Source organism: Elgaria multicarinata, chromosome 3 (genome assembly GCF_023053635.1).
Source record: "Elgaria multicarinata webbii isolate HBS135686 ecotype San Diego chromosome 3, rElgMul1.1.pri, whole genome shotgun sequence".
In the NCBI taxonomy this organism is placed as follows: domain Eukaryota; kingdom Metazoa; phylum Chordata; class Lepidosauria; order Squamata; family Anguidae; genus Elgaria; species Elgaria multicarinata.
The window spans coordinates 116,376,021-116,401,118 of record NC_086173.1 but is presented as its reverse complement, the minus strand read 5'-3'; the positions used below and the strand labels follow the sequence as shown (position 1 = coordinate 116,401,118).

Sequence of the window (25,098 nt, the reverse complement as noted above, 5' to 3'; positions counted from 1 at the left end):
GAAGCCCTGGGCTTGTGGGAGAGGTGGTGGCGGTGGATCAGATGCTTTTCCTGCAGGAGCATGGGATGCAGGCCCCTATTGGGGTAAGCACTAGGTGGACATAGACCGAGGTGGGCAACTTGTGAACTTGGACTGCATCTCACCTCAGCCCTAGCCAATAGTGAGGGATAGAATGGGAGTTGCAGTCCAACAACTTCTGAGTTGCTGAGGGGGCACATGTTGCCCAGCTCTGACATAGACACCTCCTGAATAATCAAGAGAGAGGACACATGTGGATTACATCAGCGGTACACCACAGCAATCATGTCAAGCAATACCATACTATGGGGAGTGTGGAAGCCACTTGAAGACCCATTAAAAATAATGTATGGTAAGTCCTAGGAATGAATCCTCCTTTCTTTGTTGAAGAGAAGGAGCATGCAGTGGTTTGGTAGGAGGAAGGCAGACAGAGGTTTTCCACTGAGTGGGCTTTCAAAAGAAAGTCCCATTCCAAAAAGCCAAGGAAGGAGCTTTCTGCATTCACTCTTTCAGCTTTAGTGAGGGGTACTGACCTCCTCTTCGCTGCTCTGGCAGGGCTCCTGAACCTTTCCAAGCTGTGTAAGATGCAAAAATGCAACATGTTAATGTTGCAAGGGATGAATTCCTGACCTGCTTTCTGCTGGCCATGCAGCTGTAAAAACACAAGAGCCCCAGGAAAAAAAGGGCAACCCTAGCATGAAAGATGTGAGAGCCAGTGGGGTGCAGTGGTTAGAGTGTATGACTGGGAAGACCCAGGTTCAAGACCCCTCTGGCCAATGAAAGTTCACTGGGTGATTGTGGGGCATTTGCAGACTCTCAGCCTAACCTCCCTCACAGGGTTGTTATGAGGATAAAGTGGAGAAGGGGAGGAGGATCGTGTATGCTGCCTTAGGCTTCTTGGAGGAAAGATGAGTTATAAATGTAACAGACAAACAAGCAAGCAAGCAAATAGTGTGTCTCATACATTGTATAAATCGTTACACTCTTACCCATCCCCAAAGCCAGGAATCAGCAGGGCTGAGGACAAAGCTCAGGGTACTTTGGAAGGAAGGAAATGGGCTTGAAGGGAAAAAAGGAGAAACCAAGATGCTCAAGTGGGCCAAAGGCAGCAACCAGCGCAAAGACCCAGCAAAGAAAGAGGGGTCTCAGTTGCTCATGTTAAAACTCTTCAAATTTCAGCCCAGCGTAGCATAACAGAGTCTGTCTGCCCAAAGTCAGAATAATATTTATGCAATGTATAGAAGAGTACAGAAATATGTGAGGCCCCCAAATTGAAACAGTAAAGATGTGTTGGCATGAAGAACCATCAGGGGTCTGGGCTAGATTCATGTGAGATTACTGGCAAAGCACACTGGGATCCATGGCTCAATTATGGGGCCATTGGCTCAGGAACAGGCTTGATATACAGAGTCAGACCAACCGTCTAGCTCGGTATTATCGACATGGCCTGGCAGCACCTCTCCAAGGCTTCAAGCAGGATCTTTTCATTAGCCCTGCCAGAGAAGCCAGGGATGGAAGCCGGGACCTCCTGCATGCTAAGCAGGGCCTCTGCTACTGAGCTACGGCCTGTCCCAAAGTCAAAGTAGCCCATACCCCCTCCCCGGTCAGTGGCGGCTTGAGTGAGTGGCGGGTTCTGCCCCTTCCCCAGCAAGATGGTTGCATGGATGTAAGACAGGCACACAACAGGACCTGCCCAAAGGGCAGCCTGAAAGAGGGCCTGCAAAGGACCTGCCGCCCCATTTTCCTGCCCCGAACCCTGTCGGGGAGAAGCCTGCATAGCGTCGTGCCACAGTTCAGACATATTCACTGCCAAGACCAACAAGATCACAGCAACGGGAACAGAAGAACCGTAAAAATAACCATAGAAATTTCTCTTCTCTCTGATTACAAAGATACAAAAAGGTATAAAAACCCTGCCCTGCCCCTCCCGCTGCAGCCACCCCACTCGTTCACGTTTGCGCAGAGCACAGACATGTTTTGGAAAGGAAGATTTCAATTGGTCTGTGTTTTTGTAACGTGTGGGGTTTGCTCGTGGTGTGGCTGCTCCCCCCTCCCTCCACCATTCGGGGTGCCCCTCTGAGCAGGGAGAGCGGTCAGTGCGGCCCAGAGGTACCCCAGGCACCTTCCTTCCACAGCCAGGTCTGTGTGCTTTGCCTGACTCTCACCCCACGGGTTCTCCACGCGGAGGATGGGGGGCAGGGGGAGGGTAGCTTCAGGCCTCCAATCAGCCTCAGTTCTTTTCTTGTAGGCAATCCTCTTCTGGAAGTGTCCGGCCCAGCAATCATCCCAGCTTCTTCCTTGGTCCTCGCAGCAGCTGGTCCCTTCAGGAATGCCCCTCGCTTCTTGTTACTCTTCTCGGGGGGGGGGGAAGAAAGGCATGATTAAGATGAAGCCAAGCCCCTCTCACACTATTCCCCCGCTCGTGCTCTCCGCTCCTCTGATGCCATGCTTCTCGCCTGCCCAAGGACCTCCACTTCCCTTACTCGGCTTCGTCCTTTTTCTTCTGCTGCCCCTTACGCCTGGAATGCTCTTCCAGAACACTTGAGAACTACCAATCACAGCTTTTAAAACTCAGCTAAAAACTTTTCTGTTCCCTATAGCTTTTAAATATTGAGTTTGTTCTGACTCTATACTGTTAGCCTCACCCTACCCGGTGCCTGTTTACACTTCCCTGTGCCTGTTTGCATTCTCTTCCCTCCTTATTGTTAACTGCAACTTTATTAGATTGTAAGCCTATGTGGCAGGGTCTTGCTATTTACTGTGTATAATCTGTACAGCACCATGTACATTGATGGTGCTATATAAATAAATAAATAATAATAATAATAATAATAATAATAATAATAATAATAATAATAATAATTAAGAAGCCTAAAAACAGAGACTCTGCACTCAGAATCAACTCTATGCAGTAGCTCAGGGGCAAGGAACCTCCTTCAGCTTGAGGGGCAGATTCCATTTCAGAGAAGCTCCGGGGGTGGGGGGTGGGGGACGGGATGGGACATTCCAGTGGTGGGAGGAGTCTGAAGGCAAAGGGAGCAGGGGCCAAAGACACTGAAGTCATCCGCATATTGTAGCCTGGCACTCTTATTGCCAGGACCTAAGCCTTGGGAGCAGCATTTCCACGAGGGATGTGCTTCGCTTCTCTTCGGTTCAGAGAAGCAGGAGCGAGGTGGCCTAATTCGCCTCCGGAAAAGGCGGAGGCGAAGAGAGTCAGGGGGGCTGCGGATCGAGGCGAAGAGGATCGCCTCAATCCGGAGCTTCGCCTGAAGGTAAGTGGGGGGGAGGGGGACTAATCTGGCACTGCCGCCGCCACCAGGTAAGGGAGCAGGGAGGAGGGACGCTTACCTTCCTCCGTCGCGGGCTTCCGGCTTCAACCGGGGCCTCAATTGAATCCCGCAACGGAGGATGCGTCGCCACCACCGCCGTCCATATAGTGATGGCGGCGAAGCCGGATCTCGCTCCGCAGAGCGGAGCGGGAGACAGGCGGAGCAGCGCGAAGAGGATCAGGCCCGATCCGGATTTTCCGGATCGGGCCACGAAGCGGATTGGGGGGTCCGTGCACACCCCTAATTTCCACCTTTCAAAATAGGGTGGGTGGGGACTGCACTTCCACTCAGTAAAACATGAATGGATCAGAATAGTCTCCCAGGGCAGTCTAGCTACAAAGGATGCAACACCCCCCCCCCCCGGGTTTGAATCTATCCTTGTGTCTCTTAAGAACTCAGTGTAAGGCAAGCATGCTGACTGAAGCTGCTTCCATCCCATGCTGCCAAGCTAAGTTATAGTCTTGGGCATAACTGTACTACAGACTTAAGGTGTTTCTAGACCAGGGGTGGGCAGCACACAACCCCTGGTCTTGTTCAGCACGCCCCTCCCCCCTGCGCACTCCCCACCTGCTGCAGCAAACAAACCTTGGTGATTTTTTCTGTAAAACAGTGAAATTGCCTGGAGGGTTGCTGCTACCATGCCACTGTATCCCAGCGGCGCAGCAGCAGGGGGCATGCTGGTTTCTTGAGGGGAGGAATTCACCCCTGGAAGGTGCCTGCCCCTTTTCTAGATTGTGCTGCTGTTTCCATCTATTTTTACTGAATGGATTTTTCCCGGTAAGAAAAAAGAGAAGAAAAAGTGGGGGAAACACAGGAAGGTTATGAGAGTGGGAGACGCTACCGCCTGGATCCTCCGTAAAAAACTTTGAATGAGGCAGGGAGATAATACCACAAAAGCCTCGTCTGGAGGCACCCTTAAATTAGTTTAAGTTCTATTCCTTCTTTGAGGAAACCTTAGGAATTGTAGTCAGGATGCATGAAGATGGAGAGACCAGGGAGGCTAACAGAATTCTTAGCATCTCATCAAACTACAATTGCCAGAATTCTTTGGAGGAAACCATGACAAAAATAGTCATATTACACTGACAAATGTTTGCAGTACAGTTCGTGCCAAGTTGCAATGGCTTCCTATTTTTGTTGGCCCTTTCGCAGCAACCGTTGAATGTATTTGGGTGATTTTTCAGGGACACTTCGTAGCGGTGGTGGCAGCAGCCCCTATTTATTTCTTTACTTCTTTTTTACTGCAGCCTCATTATGAGGTAACAGCAGAGCTACTTCCTCTTGATGGACACTGGCCATTTCCTCACTCCGGCCCCTAAGAATCTCCCTGAAACGATGGTACTTCATAATGCAGCATCTTCTAAGCTGGCTGCTGGGAGAGAAATGCTGGCTTCGCTTTTCCCTTCAGAAGACCCCTGAGAATCACATAGGTCAGATCTACACCAAGAGGCTATAGCACAATGAAAGCAATACCTACTTTATTGCGGTATTGAAGTGCCCATTGACACACACCACAGACCACTTTCATAGTGAAATATCCTGCTTGGTGTAGATCTGGCCATAGTCTCATTTCAGGGGCATTCAGGAGGGAAAATGGTGGCTGACATTTGTCAAGAGGAGCTCTACTACTGAAAGCAATGGTGGCAAAAACAAATAATGAAGGGGGGAAAGACCAGTGCTTCCATCAAGAAGACTTCCCCCAAACCATTTGCACAATTTCTCAGTCTCCACAATGTCCGTCCCCCCACCAATTTTTGAGTACTTGTATAAATAGGGCATTAGACCACACTGGGTGGTGATCGTTAACCCTGAGTACTGCCACCATCCCAAATACAGAACCAAGTATGAGCTATGAGAAAACTGCAACCCGCCCCCCGAAGTGTCCCTCCAACCATGAATTAAAACTCTCCAGTTCAGCTTGTTTCTCTTCATCAAAGCTGTTCACATTTCTACAGATGTCCACCCCTTACCTGATAGATCACAGCCTGAATTGGACCAAGAAAAGAGAAAATGCTCTCTCAGAAGAGGAGCCACTTACTCTGAGTCTGGCGACAGCTCGGAAATACTGTGGGACGTAGCGGAGCGAGGTGGCGATGGGCATGGCACGGAGGGCGTGGAGGACGTCTGCGCCACAGAAGGCGTGGGTGTGGTCTGTGGGCCTGAGGGAGTACTGGATGATTGCACAGAGGACAAGACAGAGGAGTTAAAGGAGGCTAGGATGGAAGAAAGGATGTCTAATTGCTCTGTGGAGGGGTGACGGCTGGGGATCGCTTCTAGATTTTCTCTAGAAGGGAGCCTTCTGGAGAGGAGTTCAAGGTTTTCTCTAGAAGGCTGTTGTCTAGAAAGAGGCTCCAGATTTTCCCGAGGAGCCTGCCTGCTAGGCACTAGGTCCAGAGGCTCTCTGGAAGTAGATCTTCTGGCTAAAAAGTCCAGCTGCTCTCTGGATGTTTGTCGAGCTGATGGGAGGGGGTCCCTCGAAGGCTGCCGTCTAGAAAGGAGATCCAGCTGCTCTCGAGAAGTGTCTCGACTTGGCAACGGGTCCATTCGATCTCGAGAGGCTGGCCTAGCGGGCATAGTATTGAGCCATTCCCGAGAGAACTCCCTTACTGGCCCACCGCAGTCTAGTGGTTCCCGTGACCCAAATCTGCAGGGGAAAATATCTAGATGGTCTCTAGAGCCCTGTCTCCTGGGCAGAGTGTTCCCATGATCTCTTTGATCATATCCAGTAGCTGTTTCCCCTAAGTCCTCTCTAGACCCATGCCTGCTGGGTATGCTTGCAAGGTGCTCTCTAGACCCATGGCGACTGAGGATGGTGTCCAGGTGCTCCCTCGAGCCTGGCCTGTTCAGGATGGTGTCCAGGTGCTCCCGAGACCCGTGCCTGCTGGACACAGCTTCGAGGCAGTCGCCAGAGTTGTTCCGACTCAGCTGCTCCCTGGACATCTGTCTTCTCATCAGCATGTCAAGCTGCTCCCGAGAAGAGTAACGGCTGGCTGGCTGGGAGAGGCTGCCTGCCCCGGAATAGATCCTGCCATAAGAAGCCGCAGGAACGGCCCTGTGACCCAGGGTGGAGGTTTTGTACCAGGAAAGGTCATTGGTCATTCTGCCCACGGACGCCAGGCCTTGCAGGGCGGGAGGGTACTGGAGGCGATTCTTCAGGATGCCTGCACGACAGGAACAGAGGAGAAGGAAGAGAGAAGAATGAGGCACTCTCCGGTTGGAATAATTTCTGGGTGTCTCCTGTGGGAAACACCCATCCTTGCCAAACTCATGGTTCCATCCCATTACTGTGATGGTGTCAATCCTAATATTTGCAGGCGAGAGGCTTTCTGTCCCACTCTGGGTCAACTTCATACTCATAATCCTAGATTTATCCATCTCTAACCACACCTCGACCACCTCTTCTGTCTAGGGTTCATCATGCTCTCTCTGCTCAGGCTGGTCCGATCCTGGGCCATCAGTCCACTTCTCCGCTCCCCATTCAAGTCCCTCCTCGAGATCTCCTTCTTTAGCAATGCTCTTCTCAAAACAACGCAGCCTTCCCTCAAGTGCTCCCTCAGCCTCACCTCCCTTTTCCTCTTGCAAAGCCCAGACCTCAGATCCAGCCCTACCATCAGACAATGTGAAGCAACGGGCTCAGGCAGCAAACACTGGGGGATGGTAGCAGTGGCAGCCCCCCAGCTATTCCTCTGGAGTCCTCTGGCTGTTCCCTTTCGTTGGAGGACAAACCTGCATGTGTCACGCGGCCTGTCTTGCACCCCCTAAACTAGACCACTGCCTTCAGTTGTTGTTGGGAGTGCAACTCCCATCATTCCTCACCATTGACTATGATGGTTAAGGCTGGTGGGAATTGCTGTCCAACAACTTCTGGAGGGCCACACGTCCCCCACACCTGCAGTGGAGGAGGCCATCACATGGTCAGAGTTCATGTAAAATTCAGCTCCCCGTCCAGTCGGTTTCTGTATAGGGAGCGTTTATGGAGGTCAGCCTGGCCAGAGTCCCCCCTCCCCATTTCTGTCTTGTTCATCTACTGAGGCTGTGAGCTCTCTCCTCAGGGACTGACGTCTATGTTTGTAGATGTTGTAGTCCCCCTCCTACTGTATCAATCAATCTTAGTAGCAGCTCCCAAAAACACACAAGTTGCCCGCGGGCAGTGGAGCAGCATAGTAATTTTTGACCCTGGACTTAATGGTCTTCTGGGCGGGTCTCTTCTCCCTGCACCCCACCGCCCACCGCTCCTGCACCACTGCCATTCTAGGCTTTACAACTGCTTCTACCATCCTGATGCTAGAACAAAACAACAACAACAACATCTTGTTTGTCAACTCTGATTATAAAACCAAGACAGAAATAATCTGACTAGCTTTGCATTTTAAAAGCAATTAGTTTTTCCATGACTATGGGAATTGAAACTGAGTTTTCTTCCCCTGCCCCAATTCTAAACATATTCACAAAATGTTATAGGCAACATTTTGTTGTAGAGAAGGGTGATGTACTTTAAAAGTAAATGTAATAAATTGAGCATCTGTAAGCATGTCCCAGCTAGTGCCCCCATGACTATAAAATCTTTAAAAGTTGTTGTTGATGAGGATGATGGAGGAGAAAGAGGAGAAATAGAAGGAAGAGAGGGAGAAGAAAGGATGCTACAATGGCCACCCTCAGCCCATAGCCTCCATCACCTGCCATCCTCTGGGTGTCCTGAGACAAAATGTGGATCTGTCTGGCCTACTACTATGGGGTACTCCAAGTGGCGGCAGCTATGCACAGTCACAGGCAGTGTGTCAGGATGCAGCCTTGCCCAGATATGGAACCTGGGGTCTTCCCTGGGATGAGAAGATGGTTCCCGACGTTCTAAGGTGGCTTCGAATGTCCACATAAGGGTCTGGCTCCAGATTTAAGCTGGATCAACTGCACTGTCAGGAGTGGGCGTCCTCACCCCTTCCTTCCCACGGCACCCTTCCAGCCTCCTGAAAATGCTACACAGAAAGTCAGGAAAACCTGCTGAATGGGGTGAACTGTGGAGTGGGATCCCCAAAAATCAAGCAATGGAAAGCAGACCCTGGATCCGAGCCAAAATGTTGTTTTTAAAATCCTCTGGAAAGGCTGTGCTTTAGAAACAGAGATTCATTTTTGCCTAATCATCTATCTACCACATTTGTACCCAGTCATTTCTCCACAGGAGCTCAGGTGGGGTACAAGTACCCCCACCCCTCCAGGGCATCCTTGTAACAAGCCCATAAGGTAGATTGCGCTGAGAGAGGGTGACTGATCCAAGCTTACCCAGGGAGCTTCGTGGCTGAGTAGAGATTTGATTGGTTACTCGATCCAATCCCAATGCTCTTGCCACCGCACCATGCTGGCACTGCTGTGATTCTCCTTACCTTTCCTCTGTCGCTGGGTCTGGGTGAGGGAGTTCTCGTCCCCACTGGTCAAGGCCAAGTCTGGCTGGTTATTGTTGGCCGCATCCTTATTAACATCAAATCCAAGTTTCCGCTCTGAGCCCCATTTCTGGAGGGAGCAGGGGTGAACTTCGCATTCACCCAGTGCTGGCCAATAGGACATCAGGTCATTGCCATCTACATCTGGGGAAGGACATTGCAGAATTCCAGGTATAGATTACAGGGTGAACAAGGGACACCCCATCAAATAATGCAAGGGGACAGTTGATCAGATTATCATCTTCTTCAGTGGATGGCGTAAAACTACTGGCCCTGTGGCACAGTGCTGAGCTCCATGGGAAGCCAACAGGAAGTGCACCATTGCCTGAACTGCATCTGCACTAAAGGTGACATATCGACCACCAGTTGACACCACCCCATTGGCACGTCTACAACAACCTCAAAGCACCATCATGAGTTGGAAGAGGAAATGCGGTTGCACAGAAGGTTAAACCAGCCATTAATTAATTAGCTTCATTTGCATCCACAATTGCATTTCTTCTTGGAAGCAAAAGGGAAGCTTCCTGACCTCAAAAGGATCCACCCATGAGTATATCCTATTTCAGCCTTTCTCAATCTGATCTCAATCCAGATGTGTTGGACTATAACTCCCATAATTCCAGGCCTACATGGCCATGCTTCATTCTTCACACTGCACATTGTTAAACTATGGGATTCGCTACTGCAATATGTAGTGATGGCCACCAGTTTGGATGGCTTTAAAAGGGGGTTGGATAAATTCCTGGAGGAGGCTATCCATAGCTACTAGTCCTGATGGCTATGTACTACCTCCAGTATCAAAGGCAGTAAGCCTATGTATACTAACTGCTGGGGAGCATGGGTGGGACGGTGCTGTTGCTTGTGGGTTTCCATCGACAGCTGGTTGGCCACCACGTGAATAGAATGCTAGACTAGATGGATCCTTGGTCTGATCCAGCAGGGCTCTTCTTATGGTGGCACCAAATTAGGGGAGAGTGCCACATTATATGTATATCTGTTCTTAGCTTTGCAAACTATTTGGTGGGGCGGGCGGGGTGGGGGGGGGTAAGCCATCTTATTCTTAAGATATTTGCTTCATGTTTTGCAGTGTGTCCTGAAGTGTGATCTAGTGCATAGTGCAGCCTTTGCTTCAGGCTATGCTGCCAAGTCTGGCCCACTGTAGCCACCCTCCAGGCAGTGGCACAGCTAGGTAATTTTAGACCTTAGACTTAATGGTCTTACGGGGGAGCTCCCTTCAGATGGCCATGTGTATTACAACAGTTGAGAAGCGCACGACTAACATTTCTGTCAACCCCTGACCACCACAGCCATTCCATTCTTTACAACTGCTTCTACATCCCCGATACGTCAGAACAACAACAGCAGCAAAACTATTTGGCAATCACGATTTTAACAAAATATACAGAGCATGAGCGGTTTTGCGTTATAACCTCGCTTGAATCGTAGCACCTTCACGAAGTCCAGCCCTAGCTGCACCACTGCCCCTTGGGTTTGAGAAGTTCTCGGCCCAGCGGTACTTGCCTTTGGGTGTGGTGTTGGAAGGATTGGTGAGGAGTCTCTCACTGTGCGCTGCCCTTTTGAACTGGCGCTGGAATCTGCCCCGGAGGTGCACATTCTCCTCGCTCTCTGATGAGGGAATGGAGAGGCTGCGCTCTTCATCGAGGGAGAGGTCACTGTCCGAGTCAGAGTCTTGATCTGAGCAAGATATGGCACGTTTGAAAGAGGGAATGGTGGAAAAGAGAGAGGGCCACTCCTCCGTTGAAGGACTTAATGGCTAATTGATTTCAAATATATAAATTTCCCTCCCACAAACAACCTGAATGGTTAAAGAGACTGGGAAACGGAAAGAATGGACTGGTCCAGTAAAGAATATTGTTTCAGTTGTTCCAAATTTCTAAAACATAAAACCTTAAAATATTTCCTAGTTACTTGTTCAGTTAAATTTTATTGTTTATATTACTAGGTTGTCCCAATATAACACAGAGAGAAAAATATGCAATGTATTACAAAAGTTAAAGTTGACAAATTAAAGATAGATCAGAGACCATGACTAATAATCTAGATCTAACCAACTTAACTGATATAGCACTGAGTAACATATAGTAATGTTGCATGTTTTTCCTGGAAAACCCATCGCACTATCTTATACTATTGGCTTTGCAATTGAGTTCGCTTACACTAGTGCTATGTGAGTTGCATAAGTGGAACAGCAATGTTGGATTCTCCCCATTGATTTCCACTTCATATTAAAGTGTCTGCTTACCAAAGAAGGATAAAACATACGATAATAATAATAATAATAATAATAATAATAATAATAATAATAATGAAACTTCTCTGGTGCAACCTTTTACGTCTGCCATATTAAATCCAACAAAGACCTTAGCTAATGTCATTAGGAAAGTAGTAACTCTTCTCAAAATCTTTATGCCTTTATTGAAAAGGAAAGAAGTCTAACCTTTGACCAACTAACCAATTTGCAAGTCAACGGGATATTTTTCTCTATTACCTTCCATCAAAGAACAAAGAACAACTGATCCTCAATGGCGAAAGTGTAAATGGTAAGGTATTTTAGCATCAACTGACAGCTGTCAAGGAATAGTTTTTCAGATTGAACTTCTCTATTTTAAATAATCCTCGGGCCTGGGATTCATATATAACATTTTTCACCAATCTCATTCACCAAAGTCCTGCTGATTCCAGATATATTATGTAAGAAAGGAAGCCTCTGTTGGATGAGACTAGCTATTGCTTCCCTCTCTAGTAAAGTCTGAGTATGCTCACAGAGTCTTACAGCAGGACCAGTAAGCACTCAGTATACAGAAACATGGAGCAAGATACCAAACAGCATCAGGAAGCTGTTCTGTTAAGGTGGCCTCCTCTCCTTTGGATCCAGGAGCATCACACTGTCTTTCATACCCCACAGATTGCTCCGCTAGAAGGCTGCCTCACCTGGCCCAGCGTCACGATGGAACATGGCTACGTCAAGGTCGGTGGGACCAGCATGATTGAGCAAGTTGTGTTCCAGAGCTGAGCCTTGATGTGCCATCATGTTCTCCCTGAAACTCACAACAGAGGAAATACTCAGAACATGCATCCCTTGCATCAAGTGAGAGTCTGCAGATCAGCGGTGAAGAATGAGCTGCCAGAGCATCAGTAAATTCCGTAAATTAAAAAGCAAAAATGCTCTGCAAGTCCGTGTGGCTTGGGAAGAGTCGTTCTGCTGCGGAATCCACAGGTCAGATTCATAGAAATCCGAAGTTATTTTGATTCCATTGTGGATTTCTCTGACATCCCTAGCAGAGGCCCAAGAGGTCTGCTTGGACCTCCAAAAGGGTGCCTTCTCCACAGCTGTTATGTCAGTGTCTATGTTAGATTGATGGGCACATCTGGAATTTTGAGAGACGGGTGCATTCACAAAGTAGCTGTGGGGGTTTGTCATAGACCCCCCCTTTACCCAGAAGGAAACTGGTGAGGCTAAAAGAAAATTAAACTGCCCAGGAACTTGAATTCAAGGTGGGGGTGGGGTGGGGGCTGAGCTCCAAAACATAAAACTGCTCTTTTGAACCCAAATAAAGGTAATGCTGGAGAGCAACGCTTTGCTTTGCGGCAAGCTGGCTACCCAGTTAAAGGGAGGGGGGAAATCTTCAGAAATAAAATAAAGAGTGGGAGGGGCAGGGAGACTGGCAGGTGCCAAGAGAGGGGTCCATGGGATGCCCATGGTCACCACAACAGAGCCCCCTCCCCCAATGGCCTGTCCTCAGGCCTGCTCAGGAGGAGGAGGAGAAGGTGGTGGCCCATTGCTCCTGCTTCTTACCTGAGGTAGCCCCGCTGGCTGGAATGGGTGCGGGCTGAGCGCACGCTGCTGACAGAGGAGATGGTGGAGGCGCCCAGGGTGATACGGATGAGACCGCTCTCCTCAAAGAGGGCTGTGTTGTTGTAGGCATTGGGGCCCTGGGGTGGAAGAGTAAAACATACACATGGGGCCTGAGTAAAAGCACACAGGGCCTTGTTTGGGATCCTGCCATGTATGGAGAGGACTATTCCCTTAAGAAGTACCTAGGGCTGGAGGAAGAAGGCCTCTTCAAGAATACACAGAACACTGCTACACCAAGGTGACAAGGAGGCAGGACTCCCTTATGTTGTGAGCAGAGTGCTACACCTCCTGGGAAGAGGGCAGTGTTACGGCTGAAGCCTGGAGCAGGCTACCCTCTCTTCACCTTCCTGCCAAGGAGCAAGATAACGTATCTCTCTCACCTGACCACTTCTGGTGGCTTCCTCGCCCTGACCCTTCTTACCAAGGCAGGCCAGTTTCCAGGCTTCCTGTACCTCTTTGTTCAGCACACAGAACAGAACCAGCACCGCCAAGCCCTGTGGAAAAGAGGAAGAGAGACTGTGAATCTTGAACACAGGAAGCATCCTCATTCTGAGTCAGACTGTGGGTCTACTTAGCTCAGTACTGTTGACCCAGACTGGCAGCAACTCTCCGGGGTTTCAAGCAAAAGTCTTTCAGCTGGAAATGACAGGGACTGAAAGTGCTCTTCCACTGAGATATAGGCATAATGAAAATCTGAGCAGCCAAGCAATTTACGTGTCTCTGGAAATGCACTAGGAAAGTTGGATGCCTATAATCCTGTCTTATTCATCATCATCTTCATCATCATCATCATCATCTTTATTTCTATAGCATCCCATAGCCACAGCTCTCTGGGAGGTTTACAACAATTGATAAAAATACAAAATACTGCATAATAAAAATATTCTAAAATTTTAATGTAGAAAAATTAAAACAACGTAAACAACTAAAACAAATATACAATGCTTTTTTCTTAATATAGGATGTAATGATCCAGATTCTTCCTCCTTGTTACAGAACACACACAAAACGTGCACTTCATTAAAAAAAAAATAGTGCCAAGTTTTCTTGTTCAGTCTTTATAATCACAACGGTCAGAACGAACACTTCCACAAAGGGGAGCAATTGATCTATGTATGAGCTCAAGGCTAAGGCACAGCTTCGGGATGGCAACACGCCAATATGTATCATCAGCACTCTCAAGGCTAGTTAAAGGAAGCCCCATGAGTAAAGAGACCTAACAAGACTAGCAAGTTAGCAGCACTGAAACACATATCCAACCACCACCAGAGAGTTCGAAATGTTTGCAAACCTATATCAAGCAAATTTGCTTTTCAATAATGTTTTGAAAGAGTCTTCACAAGTGATTTCTATGCCGGTGGAAAGTGTAATTCCTGTTTTCTTCCCCACCCATTATACTTCATTTCTTGCCTCTCCATTTTTAATTTTTTTGTTCCTTAAATGCTCCCTGTAAAACTTCTAATGCATTGAAATAGATCTGACAATCTCGCTTCTGACTGATAGGCTTCCATCATGCACCGCTTGGTATGCCATTTCACCACATGCTTGGCGTCTGTGTGTATTGATGATTATGCAGACTTGAAAGGTTTACAGCAAGATACTCCTTGTGGGCTTCTGCAAATATGCAGAACTGGCTTGCACATCCGTAACACAAAGTAGTGGGACAATTGTACCAGGCAGGCATGCAAGGCTGTGTCTGAGGGACCATGTGGGAGTGTCTGTAGAGACAGTAGCTTGGATCCAAAAATGCTGCGCCTAGTTCTGTATCTGTGAAGACAGCATGGATTTAGGTTTCCCAAAGAGCAGCAGGGTGTTGCTAGGCCTGGGCCCGGGGAGGTGGGGAGCTTTGGCTCTGGTTCAAATGGTTCAAGATCTATTCCACAGAGCCCTGAGTGTCCACTGAGGCCAATAGAATGGGCTCCTCACCACACACAGTTAAATTCATATGCGCGCGGGGGGGGGGGGGAGGGGAGAGTTTCGAAGGATATTGCAGTTGGGGAGGAAAGGGTTAACTTTCTTCTTCCTATATTCTGCAACACACACACCTCCCCCCATCCCTGCACGGCTATTAAATTTAGCAAAAAACAAACAATAAAAGCACCCTTTTCCATAGGTTGGAGATGATCTGGTACAAGGTGCAAATGAACTGAAGCATTTGTTTTATTTGAGATGGTTTTGATGAGAAATTAATTGGCTGTCCTTGCCTCCTGTGAAATTTAAATAAATCCTCATAATGATTTCTGCATTTGCATATATATATATATATATATATATATATATACACACACACACACACACACACACACACACACACACACACACACACAAATTTTAGTCAGATGGGCATAGGCCCCGAATCTTTTCAGTGCCTAGTAATGCCCCTGCAGTTCAGGTATGAAGAGCAAGAACCAGGGGTGCTTCCACATGAAGCTTTTATTGTGCAATCGTCCTGCCTCATTCACAGAATTTAACAGGGGTCTGGACATCATTGTCATCCACTTGTAACCCTCCTGTGTTTACACAGTGGCCAACCAGCCATCTGCCAGGGACCCACAAAGCAGGACATGGTGCTATTGTTAACCGACCCTATACAGATTTTATGAAGATTTTGCAGATTGATGCAGACCCTACTGGCCTGGGTCTCAAGAACCTAGCAACACCCCTGAGCAGCACCCAAGATTGGCTAGTTCTGCAGAACAGCTCCCAACAGAAGCCTCTCTGCCTGCTCCATTGTATTCTGCCTGACCCATCTTTATCCTAGTGCAGAGAGTTACCTGAAGACTGCAGAGGATAGTGTAGAGGTAGTGGAAAGCCAGGACACTGTTGTTGACAGCCAAGAGGCCAAAGAGCCAAGCAGTGCTAATAACTAGAAGCAGAACGAAGGAGCTTCGCAGTGTCAAGCTGGAGTGAGACAGAGACAGAGAGAAAAAGCCACCCAGAGGGACAGACATAGAGGTTAGATCCTGTGGTTAAGCTACAGCTCAAGAGACACGAACGCAAGTGGAGGAAGAAGAGCAGCATGATCCCATTCTCCACAATGCAGCCAGGTCCCATCAATGAGACTCTTTACTGAGGATGTGTTTAAAAAAAGGCCTTTGTTAACTCCTCACTCAAGCAGTACAAATCAGTACTGGCTGCATGGCGACAAAACTCACTGTTCCTGCCTCGAGCAACATTAAGTTGCGGAGGAAGCAGACAAACTAGCTGGCAGTAGAAAGGCCAAATGGGGGTGGGGTGGGGGGACATCCCAGGTCTAATTGAGAGAAAACACAGTGGGATTTTAAAAATGTATTTTTGTTCTTGTGATGGAAGTGGAAAGACACATATGGAGGGGGCAAACAGAGGCTCAGAAACTTGCAAAAAGAAAAAGCTTAGCTACAGAGCAAGTTTCGGCCGGAGCAGGGGATCATAAATAGTCAGTACTCACAGAACGGATTTCTTCTTGGCTTCTTTCTGGCCTGGTGAGCACAGCATCTTTGCCACCAGCAGAAACATCACCCCATTCATCTGGAAGCAGATTGGCTGGTTAGGAATGTTCCAAGTTTTGCCATGGACCAAGCACTGCTCCCTTGGCAGCTCTGCGTTTCCCACTCTGTTCCCCCCGGAGGAAGGGCTCCATCTCTGATGCAAGTTGCACAAAAGCCTTCCTCTCTGCACTTCTAACTCCTGCTCAGACGCACGGTAAGAGAGCAAGAAGGAGAGAAGTGTGGCAACAAGGAGGTTGCAAAGATCAAAGGCTCACAAATCCATGGAAGAATATGTTGCAATGTGGTTCACAAACTCCCAGGGAGATGAGAGAAGAGAGACATGAAAAAAGCTTCTGCTATTGGGCAGTATAAAAATGCAATAAATAAATAAAAAGGAGAATGAGGGCCGAAAGGGCGGGGAGGGTGGGGCGGTGGTAGGAGAAAGAGAGCAAAGACATCAGCATCTTAAACCAGCCTTCGCCAACATCAGCCTCCCGATGTTTTGAACCTCAATTCCCAGCAGCTCCAGACAGCATTTCCACAAATCAGGAATGTTGGGAGTTGTAGTCCAAAACATCCAGAAGGTACCAGGTTGGGGAAGGCTGATCTAAACTTCCATGACAGGAAATGGAAGCAGAGAAAAGCAGAAGAGGGACCAGATATGCTGAGCAAGGAAAAGGAAAGGCGATAGTATCCTACCAAAGAGAGGGAATACACAAAAGAAGCACTTACCACAATGACAACAGCAATGGGCCCTGCAAAGCTCCAGATCAGCTTATCGTAGATGGAAATCCAACAGAAATCTGGGTTCCCATAGCCCTCTGGATCCAAGCCAACAGACAACCCTGACCAAAAGGAAGGGGGAAGTTGCACAGCATATTTTCCACATCTCCGGACAAGATGCTTTCCCCATTCCCCTGGGTCAATGTAAATCTGCTTCCTGCTTTGTACCTCCTTTGTACCTTTGATCTCCTTGCTTCTAATGTGAGGATTGCTTCTAATGTGCTTCTAATGTGAGGATATGAGCCAAAACTCCAGGCTGAATTCTTCCATCATCCTTCTCTTGAGATGGCATTTATTATTATTATTATTATTATTATTATTATTATTATTATTTTATTTATTTATTTATTTATTTATTTATTTATATAGCACCATCAGTGTACATGGTGCTGTACAGAGTAAAACAGTAAATAGCAAGACTCTGCCGCATAGGCTTACAATCTAATAATTTATACTCACGGAGGTCTACCATGGCACAGTTTCAGAACCCCTGTTCTATGGGAATGGTCCTGACGACCCCACAAAAGAGACCCAAACCCTCGGATACCCAAAGACGGAGGATTCTAACGTTCAGAAGAACGACTGTGTCAGTTGGATGCATCAAAAAACAACAAAGGGCAAAATCCATTATAAGTCCTACTTAGAGTAGACCCATTAATATACCGGTTATGGGGCGGTATATAAATGTAACAAATAAATATTAAAATGAATGGTATTTAGGTTAGTCATGACTAACTTAAATCCCATTCATTTTAATGGCTCTACTTTAAGTAGGACTTCTGTTGGATCTTATCCAATGAGTTCTGTGAGATCTTAAAGACCAGCCTTCCCCAACCTGGTGCTGTCTAGATTTTTTGGACTACAATCCCCAGGCATTTCTGTCCATTGACCATGTTTGCTGGGGCTGCTTGGAGTTGACGTCCAAAACTTGAGGAGGTTGTCCAGTTGGGGAAGGCTGTTAAAGACTAACAATTTACAGAAGGTGATTTGGAGGGCAGATGCCTCTATAGCAGCCTTCCCCAATCAGATGATCTCCAAGCCATGCTGGCTGGGGAGGAGGGGCGCTGAAGACAGAGACATCAGGAGGGTTGGGAAAGGCTGCTCTCTAGCCCTGGTTCTTATCTAAGCAGACTCTGCGGGCCAATCGGCAGAACACATCTCCTTCCGCTGGGAGGGGAAATCCTGTCTTTCCAAACACATTGGCACTGACCTGTGATGATGGCAGGGACCCCCCAGCCAATGGCGTAGTAGAACCTCATAGCTCCATAGTTGACGTTGCGGGCTTCTGTCTGCATACGGTAGATGTGGAGGCCTTGCACAAAGAGCCAAGCAAACGTAGAGAGGAAGAAGTAGTGCAGCAAGATGGCGATCACCGTGCAGAGGAACTGAAAAGAGCACGGTCGTCATTGCCATCACAAAAGAGCTCCTCTAAAACAGCCAGTTCTAATTTTAAAACATTTCCCATATGATCTCCACCGGCGCTGGGAGCTCCTACACTAAAATCTGCATAACCGCAGCAGTGCCACAGAGTGTGGTGTGTGGCAAGGAACCTGGCAAGTCCGTGGGGGGATTTCAAGGCACAGGAATGCTTCACTTAGAGCCAAACTACACGTCACTCTGATCATATACGCGTGTAGCTGAAAGTGAGCTTTTCCTTTACTCTAGATCCAGTCCTCGATTCGGACTGCAATTACCACACACCAGGAGGGGAGGATTTCCCGCACCATCCTAAAGTCCCTCCTCCCAGAGTCAGGGGTGGGGAGAAAAAAGGCTCCATTTATCCCAATAGAGTTTTTCTTTTTTCTTTTAAACTGGGGGTGGGTGGGGGAACACGTATGTGCGTTAATCCTCCCCTCCCAGTGTCTTGTGGTCCTGATTCGAATTGGGCCACACGTGCTTACACTACAGTAACAACAACAACAACAAAAAGAGTTAACCTTCAGCAACATACTATGAGATTAGCATACGTGTCGCAATATAGGCCCCAGACCTGGTTTCCCTTGTTTTACAACCCTATTCCCCCCTTCTTCACACTCTAGTATTTCACTGGCTAGGGCTGATGGGAGATGCAACATCTGGAGGGCCCATGTTCCTCACCCTTACTTTAGCAGGTGCTTTCCTCCTGGGCCCCTGGCTTCCCACTGGGGGAGTTGCCTTTCTGGCCTCCAATCATGCTGCCCCCAGGACTTGATCCTTGCTGCTGCTGCTGCTGCTCTCACCTGGTTTTCAGTGCGGTTGATACCCAAGAGGAAGAGCAGCTCGGAGAAGAAGAGGGTGACGGAGACATTGCAGTGGATGCCCCGGGTGTTGGACTTGAGACCTTTTAGGCATATCAGGAAGGAGAAGGTCAGCAGCAAACACAGAAGGGAGAGGGACACTAAGGAATAGGTCACAATGGCCAAGGTCTCCAGGTCACCTTCCAGCTGCTGCAGGGAGAAAGCAAAAGGAAAAGCAGAAGTCAGACAGAAAACAAGCAGCAGGTGTATTGTACTCATACTTGCAGGACACTACTGCACGCTTATGCCAAAAACCAAAGAACAAAAAAACCAACCTTCAAGGCAGCAGACACAGTCACAAAAGCATCAAAATAAAAGAATCCAGCAACAATACCAGACATACAAGTCAATATATATTTGTTGGCTTAAACAATTTATAACCCTGCCTTTCTGCTTAACTACAGGCCTCCAAGGTGGCTGCTGAGAAGTGAAAGATGAAGACTTAGCAGATAACAGGATCTTTTTAAAAGGGCAGCGGTGACTTATGGGGGCTCCGTGGGGTCAATGGTGGCACTCCCAAGACCTTTGATCAGCCTTTCCCTCCAGAAATGTTGGACTACAACTCCCATCACTCCATTGGCCCTGCTGGCTGGGGAAGATGGGAGCTGGAGGGCACCAGGTTGGGGAAGCCTACCTTAGATGTTGCAAACGGAATAAAATGGTATGCTGCGGCATTGCTACGGGTCACCCTAGATGTGAGTGAAGCAGCCAGGTATTTGCACTGTTCATATATAAAGAATGGCCCATATAGAGACAGAACAGAATAAGCAAGAATTTGAGCAGCAAAAAAAGCAACACACACACACACACGCACACACACACACACCATACCACAACAACTGAAATTTCAAAAGAGCAAAACCAGAGAATTACTTCAAATCACAGGCCTGACAAAACAAAACAGTTTTCAGTGTGCATGTTAAGAATCTCTTCCTCCGGCACAACATTGCGAGGGAGAAGCAGCACGGAGTTCTTCTCACGGTCTTGTAAGGGTCCTGCTTGCTCAGCATCAATGATCGGGTGATGAGCTGAACCATCTGCATGGCTTTAATTTGCCATCTGTCTGTGTCCTGTTCATCACGGCCCATGCTTCTGCTAATTGCCACGGCCAAACTCAATGTGGCGGGGCTGCCAAGGTGGTTATTCACCGTCAGCTCCAATCCCATACGAAGTGGGGAGGGGGTAGAGGGCGGGAGTTTCTAATTTTGGCCACAAAAGGTGTGCGTAAGTGAGGGGAGCTGAACCCTGCTCCGGCCCCACTGTGCTACATCACAGCAAGGGCTTTTCTCCCAGCCCAGTTCCAAGACAAGATGTGAATGGGCTGGGATGAAATGTTCCTGATGTACAAAGCCTGGTAAAGGCAGGTCATTGAATGGGGGAGCAGGATTCAACTCCTTTTAGCTTTTGTTGCAGAGATTAGTCCTCCCCCCTCCCCTGATGGGGCACCTGAGTAAACAAACATGGCTGCCTCTGTCATGCCCAGTTTGTCCTCCAGCGATACCACGGCCACTGTTTTGCTCAAGAGTTAGCGTTACCTCTCGGTGGGAGCTGTCCATCAGGACTCCAAAAGTGCCAAACTGGGAGCAGTGGCAGCGGACATGTGTAGCGTTTCGGTACACAAGGTCACAATCCCGTGCTGTCCAGAAGCCAGCAGGCTCAATCCTGCAGTCACAAAGAAATCCAAAAAAAAAGAGGCCTCAAAGGAAAGGGTTTTCAGGGCAACATTTCCTTTTAGAGGCAGACATGAAGGAACTCATAGAGGAGCTATGAAAGAGGCTACTGGGGCTAGGCAATCCGTTGCCTTCCAGATGTTGTGGACGGTTCCCTGGGCCCTCATGACTCTATCAGTTATTCTTTCAAGAGCCTCAAGGTACATGGAAATGGTGGACAGCTTATGGCCCACTAGATGTTTTGGGCTACAACTCCCATCAGCCCTAGCCAGCATAGCCAATGGTGAGGGATCATGTGAACTGCAGGCCCAAACCTCTGGAGGGCCACAGGTTGCCCACTCCTGCCCTGGGATGAGGGTGTAGGCAGCAAAGCAACTTACTGGCTGGAGTGATTCCACTGGACACAAAGGGGCTTGCTGCGGTTGGCGGTCTCGAGCAGGCGGAATTCCAGCACCAGCGGCGTCTCCAAAGTGCTCTGGAGAAAAGTGTGGTTGCTGAACACAGATACGCTCATGATGGGAGAATTCATAACGGGGTTTTTGGGCAGCCTGTAAAGAACAAAGAAGCCGTTTCACTTGGCGCCACCGGGCAACACCACTGAGCTTGGATCGTTATGAAGGGGCAGGACATTGCTGCCACCTCCAACTGAACTGCTTCTTATCCATTCTAAATAGCAGGCATCCTCGGGGGGCTCAACTGGACTGGCCATGCGTGGCAGACCAGCAAAGAGCCCAGTGGAGGGATGAGCAATGGGCAGTACCTGAGGTTGCGCCGATCCACCTGGTAGCGGGCAGGCAGAAGCCCTCCAATGGTGCGGTAGATGATGAGGATGAGGATAGTGACAGCGGGCTCTGGTTCCGGCAGGGAGTGCTTTGGAGGGGAGCTTTCCACAGTGTCATTGGTTTCACTGTTGACCGGGGTAAGTGTTGCTGTGGTTGGAGCTGGAGTCAAGACAGCAAAACAGGAAGGAACCAATTGCATGGTTGCCTTGAGCCATTTTGAGGCCGGACAAAGTGGAGAGAGAGGTCCCATGGGTCTTATGTTTTGATCTCAACTGTTCCAATCCTTCTGAAGCAGAAAGATGTTCCTTTTCCTCAAAGTCTAAGAGGACAGCTGTCTTCTTATGAAATGGATGCTACCTTGAAGAGAAAGGGGTGCCTCCCAACCAAGGATCAAAAGTTCTCCCAGGTCCTTCTCCCAGGGGAAGCACAGGGCTCCTTCTCCCACAGAAGCTTCCTACTAATAAACATCTAACAACCATTGAAGGAAATTAAACAACCACACTCCGAGGCTCCAAAGAGAAAGAATCAGAAGCGCTCAGTTGGGATTTCTGTCCATCTCAGCCCTGCCCTTTCTTCATGGCACTGCCCACAGAACAATCAATGGGTAGAGCTACCCATGGGACCTGAACCAAGCGTGCTGGGAAATGACATCTAGTTCCTCTGGATTGGGCCTGGTGGGCCTGATGGAGTTCAGAAGAGGCAGTCACTTACCTTCGACTTTATGGGGTGCAAGAATGGAGAGGGGGAGCACTATGTGGGTATGTGGGTCCCACATGGCCTGGCCACGGAAGAGGGTACTGTGATAGCGAGGATAGCGCCTCCTGAGGTGGGTGTGGTTCTCCATGCGGTCAATGCTGAGCACTATGGGGGGGAAGGTGAAAGGAACAAGAATGAGACTGAGTTCTCAGAGTTGGCCTTTCAGTGTGAATACAGAGAAACAAGCACTATCCCCAGGCCCGCTTCTGGCTGAAAAACATATACGAGTAAAAGCTCAGAAGAGCCAGGAGCCACAGGCCCAAATGTGCCAATTTATGTTCAGCTGTGAAGCATGTTTCATGCTCTAAGAGCTTCCCACTTTGTGCCCTGACAACATAGGGAATGGAGTTGTAGTAATACAGCCAAATTCCACAGCTGGGCAATATCTTTATTAGGAACAGCCAAAACTCCGCAAAATCAGCAAACTTTTCATGAGGCTAGGCGGTACAAAAAACAAAACAAAAAAAAGCAAGAGATGGGGAAGAAAGTGAAAAGTCCAAACATTTGGCCAGATCTTATGGCCATGAGATCTGCAGTTTAGATAGACCCACTTAACTCAATGAAGAGTTCTGGAAAACATGAAAGCTTGCACATTTTTTTGGAGTTTGGTTGATCCAAATAAAGGTATTGCCCAGCTGCAGATTTTGGATTTCCCCCCGCCCTGTCTTCTAGACTAGTATGGCTACTTTAATTTTTAAAATAGCAATATGTGCATCTAATTGTAAGAGAAGACATGCATTCTGTGGTCCACTTCAAGAGGTTTCCTGTTCAACTGCAGTAAATGTACTTGTGTCACTTCTGCATGTGTTAGGCATGAGGGTGTGAATCTCTGCAACTCCAGAAGTGGTCCTTCGTTTGTAGATATTGGCCCAAAAAACGGAGGAGGAACAAAGTGAAGATCACATGGTTCAAGAAACTGGTCTCCAGCAGCTGTCCTTTACACAGAATGACATGCTTTTAAGAATATATAGGCCAGCCCTCTTCAAGCTGGTGCCCTCCAGATGTGTTGGACTGCAACTCCCATCATTCCCAGCCAGCATGCCCAATGGGAGTTGCAGTCCAACACCTCTGGAGGGCACCCAGATAGGAGAAGGCTGATATAGTGCTATCCCATTGTACAGATGTTCTCCATGATGGATTCTTCTGCACTGGAGCTTCTGGGACCAACATTTTGGCATTCTAGCACTAAGCTGTAAGTGTGGGGGAAAGTCCTTAAAATGCGAGCAATGCACTGTGGGAGACACCTGCACCAGCATCCCCTGGTGGGTCATCCAGACTGGGCCCCCAGCTCTAGTCACATGTGATCGTGGCCCAATTGCTGTTGGCACGGTCACAGACTGTAAGGTGGCAGCCCTGTTCTTGGTCACTCAGTCAGAGCTTCCACAACGTGGGGTCCTTGCACCTAACGCAGGAAAGGTGGCCATCACTATGCCCTTACCTAGAAGCCATCAGTCATCCTGAACCTCTCTCTGCCCTCCAAAGCAGTGCTGGACAGAGAGTGAGCCATGGCATCTACACTAACTTCCAGAAATGCTTCTCTTGTCCAGTCCCACTAACACTGTAAGACAGTCTGGGGAGTCTTCACCAACTGGATGAATGACAACTCCCACCATTTTTGACCATCAATCATGATTTGAAATCCAAATCACCTGGAAGGCATCAGGTTAAGGAAGACTAGAATGGAGTAGAGTAAGAGAATGTCTCTTAGGCTTTCATAAAAACATAAAGCAAGGGGAGGAGACCCTTCAAGAGAATGGAGAAGCCCGTTGTTTCCTTTAGCCCCAAACCCAACAAACCCTTAGCTGCTTAGCAAGCCCATGACTGTCTGTCTGCCAGCCAGAAGTTCACCCACCTAAACTGAATCCAACCTTGGGCTGTAAGAGAACCTTCACCAGATCAATGAGACCTTTGGGGTGGTCCATGGGCTCCCATTTTGAAGCAACCAGTCAATGCTTTCCAGCCCTAGCAATGCTCCAACTTACCAATATTGGGGGTCACCACACCAACAGGGTTGAGGTAGGTGAGTTTCATGTTGCTGGCCAGGGTGCCTGTGTATTTTCTCAGCTGCTCCATCAGGCCTGCGCTGCTGTGGTCATTCTGCAGCAACGTGTCCCAGTGCTCCTGGTTCTCTAATGCGAGCACTGAACTGCCAGCCCGCAAGAGATTCTGTAGTGATTAGAGGTGGAACTTTAGAGGATTCAAAGCTATATAGGGAAATAAGACGCATGGGGAGTGTCTGTCTTGTTTGCAAGCAGAACTGCATTCCTAGAAGCCTTCCAGAAGCATTCCCTGTTTGCCTTGTTTCCTTGCAAAATCACTGCACATTTTGCCACTGCCATGGTGGTGGGGTGTAACTCCTGGTGTATTCTGGAGCGGGGTGTGTGGGGTGTAAAATGTCTTTCTTAATCCCCCCTTGGAAGTTGCCCACCCGGCCCTAAAGGTTTGGTGTAAATGGAAGGAAACTATATCTCCAAAAACATCACTAATTTTGTCCTCGTGCATTTACTCCTTTTGTTTGTTTGTTTGAAAAAAAGCCATGCATTTACTGCCATGCATCACCTTATACTGGATAGATATATAGATCTTTTAGAAAGCGAGAACCTAGTCACATAGGAAAGGCTGAATCAGAAGATACAGGATAATAAAGTCCCATTTCACCTGTACCTTCATACCAGGCATTTCTTGATGTCTAGACAGCTCTCTCA

General features: G+C 48.2%; 1 protein-coding gene across 1 annotated transcript in view; it reads right to left on the bottom strand.

Annotated features, from left to right (window-relative positions):
• Positions 1 to 1,594: 1,594 nt before the first annotated feature.
• The window catches only part of CELSR3 (cadherin EGF LAG seven-pass G-type receptor 3), a 105,944-nt gene continuing 82,440 nt past the window's right edge, over positions 1,595 to 25,098 (bottom strand). Inside the window, exons 20-36 of the mRNA XM_063121362.1 lie at positions 24,376 to 24,559; positions 22,349 to 22,498; positions 21,616 to 21,796; positions 21,236 to 21,403; positions 20,721 to 20,847; positions 19,129 to 19,335; positions 18,120 to 18,294; positions 16,859 to 16,971; positions 16,087 to 16,166; positions 15,434 to 15,560; positions 13,040 to 13,153; positions 12,600 to 12,736; positions 11,735 to 11,841; positions 10,304 to 10,477; positions 8,726 to 8,926; positions 5,386 to 6,508; positions 1,595 to 2,369 (exon numbers count right to left, since the gene is read on the bottom strand). Of these exons, the coding sequence (XP_062977432.1) occupies positions 2,342 to 2,369; positions 5,386 to 6,508; positions 8,726 to 8,926; positions 10,304 to 10,477; positions 11,735 to 11,841; positions 12,600 to 12,736; positions 13,040 to 13,153; positions 15,434 to 15,560; positions 16,087 to 16,166; positions 16,859 to 16,971; positions 18,120 to 18,294; positions 19,129 to 19,335; positions 20,721 to 20,847; positions 21,236 to 21,403; positions 21,616 to 21,796; positions 22,349 to 22,498; positions 24,376 to 24,559 (3,396 nt within the window). The 3' untranslated portion in view covers positions 1,595 to 2,341. The remainder of the gene's footprint in view (positions 2,370 to 5,385; positions 6,509 to 8,725; positions 8,927 to 10,303; positions 10,478 to 11,734; positions 11,842 to 12,599; positions 12,737 to 13,039; positions 13,154 to 15,433; positions 15,561 to 16,086; positions 16,167 to 16,858; positions 16,972 to 18,119; positions 18,295 to 19,128; positions 19,336 to 20,720; positions 20,848 to 21,235; positions 21,404 to 21,615; positions 21,797 to 22,348; positions 22,499 to 24,375; positions 24,560 to 25,098) is intronic.